General features: G+C 37.0%; 1 protein-coding gene across 1 annotated transcript; it reads left to right on the plus strand.

Annotated features, from left to right (window-relative positions):
• Positions 1 to 687: 687 nt before the first annotated feature.
• Positions 688 to 1557, plus strand: LOC308677792 (olfactory receptor 14I1-like; the record flags this gene model as incomplete). The annotated part of the gene is made up of 1 exon (XM_081344488.1): positions 688 to 1557. Exon 1 carries the CDS (start codon positions 694 to 696, stop codon positions 1555 to 1557), a length of 864 nt encoding a protein of 287 aa, XP_081200614.1. The 5' UTR covers positions 688 to 693.
• Positions 1558 to 1910: the final 353 nt, after the last annotated feature.

The raw sequence follows: 1910 nt of genomic DNA on the forward strand, positions 1-1910 counted from the left end.
TTTACATTTTAAAATTTATAAAGGTTATTCAAGAAAGATTCAACAGGCTACCTGTCTTCTTATGAGTTTTAACAAAGGGGTTTTGTTGTTGTTGTATTCATTGTTTTGATAACAATAGTTTAAAACCTAAAAGGAGAAATGTAATATGTTCAATAAAACACTGAAGTACTAGTTTTGTGCTAATCAACAGACATTGAACTTTCTCTTGACAGTTCACATCCATGAATATATCTCATGGCTGCAGATAAAATCTCTGTAATAGTAGAAGAAAGGGCTCTCTCTAACATTTCAAGGCTATGAAGAACTGTCTTTTCAGTTCAAGATATGGCCTTTGTACACAGGAGATATATTAAATATAAAATGGTTGGTGTATATCTGGGATCATGTCATCACAGAAAAAGCTTATATGGCCTTTGTTTTCCAAAAGTTAAAACTTCAGTGAAATGCCAAAATAACAGGCCCCATTGCCCCTCAATTATACATAAAGAATCTAAATAGGCTTGCAATCCAGCCTGAGGTATTTCATAGGATGTCATGCAGCTGAAAATCTCCAGGTTTAAACCATATGTCTTTCTTGACAGTTAAAATATCAATGAAATGATGCCCAATATAACCGTCATCATGGATTTCTTGCTTACGGGATTTTCTGAACAACGGGAGTTCCAGTTTTTGCACTTTGTGATCTTCCTCCTGATGTATCTGGCTATCCTGATAGGAAATCTTCTCCTCATCACCTTGGTAGTGATGAACAACCATCTTGAGACACCAATGTACTTCTTTGTGGTCAATTTAGCAATTGTTGATTTGGGATCCACCTCTGTCACCATTCCCAGGTCAATGGCCAGTGCCCTCATGAACACAAGAAAGATATCCTATTCTGAATGTGCTGTGCAAATGTTTTTCTTTGTTTTCTTCCTGTCATCAAACCTTTTCCTTCTCACTGTTATGGCCTATGACAGATATGTGGCTATCTGTCATCCTTTACATTACGTGTCTGTGATGAAATGGGGAAGCTGCTTCCAGATGGCAGGGGCTGCATGGATGCTCGGCTTTCTTAATGCTGCCATGCATGCAGGAACCCTTTTTTCATTGCCCTTCTGTTCCAAAGTCATCCATCAGTTCTTCTGTGAAATCCCACACCTCATGAAGATTTCCTGCTTTGATCCCAAATTCAGTGAAATCCGGGTTCTTCTCTTTAGTGCTTTGGTTGCTGTTGTTTCTTTTATTTTAATTGTCATGTCCTATGTAAAAATCTTTAAGACTGTACTAAGCATGTCCTCAGTGGCCAGTAGACAAAAGGCCTTCTCTACTTGCATTCCTCATCTGCTTGTTGTCTGCTTATTCATTGGTACAGGTATATTTTCTCATTTCATATCAAATTCTGAGTCTTCTTACAATTGGGATGCGGTCCTGGCAGTGATCTACTCTGTGATCCCTCCAATGATGAACCCTGTAATCTATAGCATGAGGAATAAGGATATCAAAGCTGCTTTATGGAGGTTTTTTAACCAAAGGATTACAAATCAAAATACAGAATCTGTTAAGTTGAAATCTTAAGCAACTTTTGCTAAAATTCCACAAGTTTTGGTGTCCTAAAGACTAACATCTTTATTTTCATTTAATACTTGTGAACTCCAATGTACTTATTTGGATGCACTGGGTATAGTCCAGAGAATCACACATAGAAACTTATATAAATGGTTGAAAAGCTGGAATTACATGTAGTAACCTTTAGCAAAATAAAATACAATATAATGCTCACATTTTAACATTAATATATTTATTACATTCTATATTGTGATAAGAAGATATTGACACTCTGCAGTGGTGGGATTGAGCCAGTTCACACCACTTCAGCAGAACCGGTAGCTAATTTTTTGTTGCCCAGGCCCAGAATTGACTTCCGCAAG

The sequence above is a fragment of the Vipera berus genome, assembly GCF_964194415.1.
Source record: "Vipera berus genome assembly, chromosome: Z".
In the NCBI taxonomy this organism is placed as follows: Eukaryota; Metazoa; Chordata; class Lepidosauria; order Squamata; family Viperidae; genus Vipera; species Vipera berus.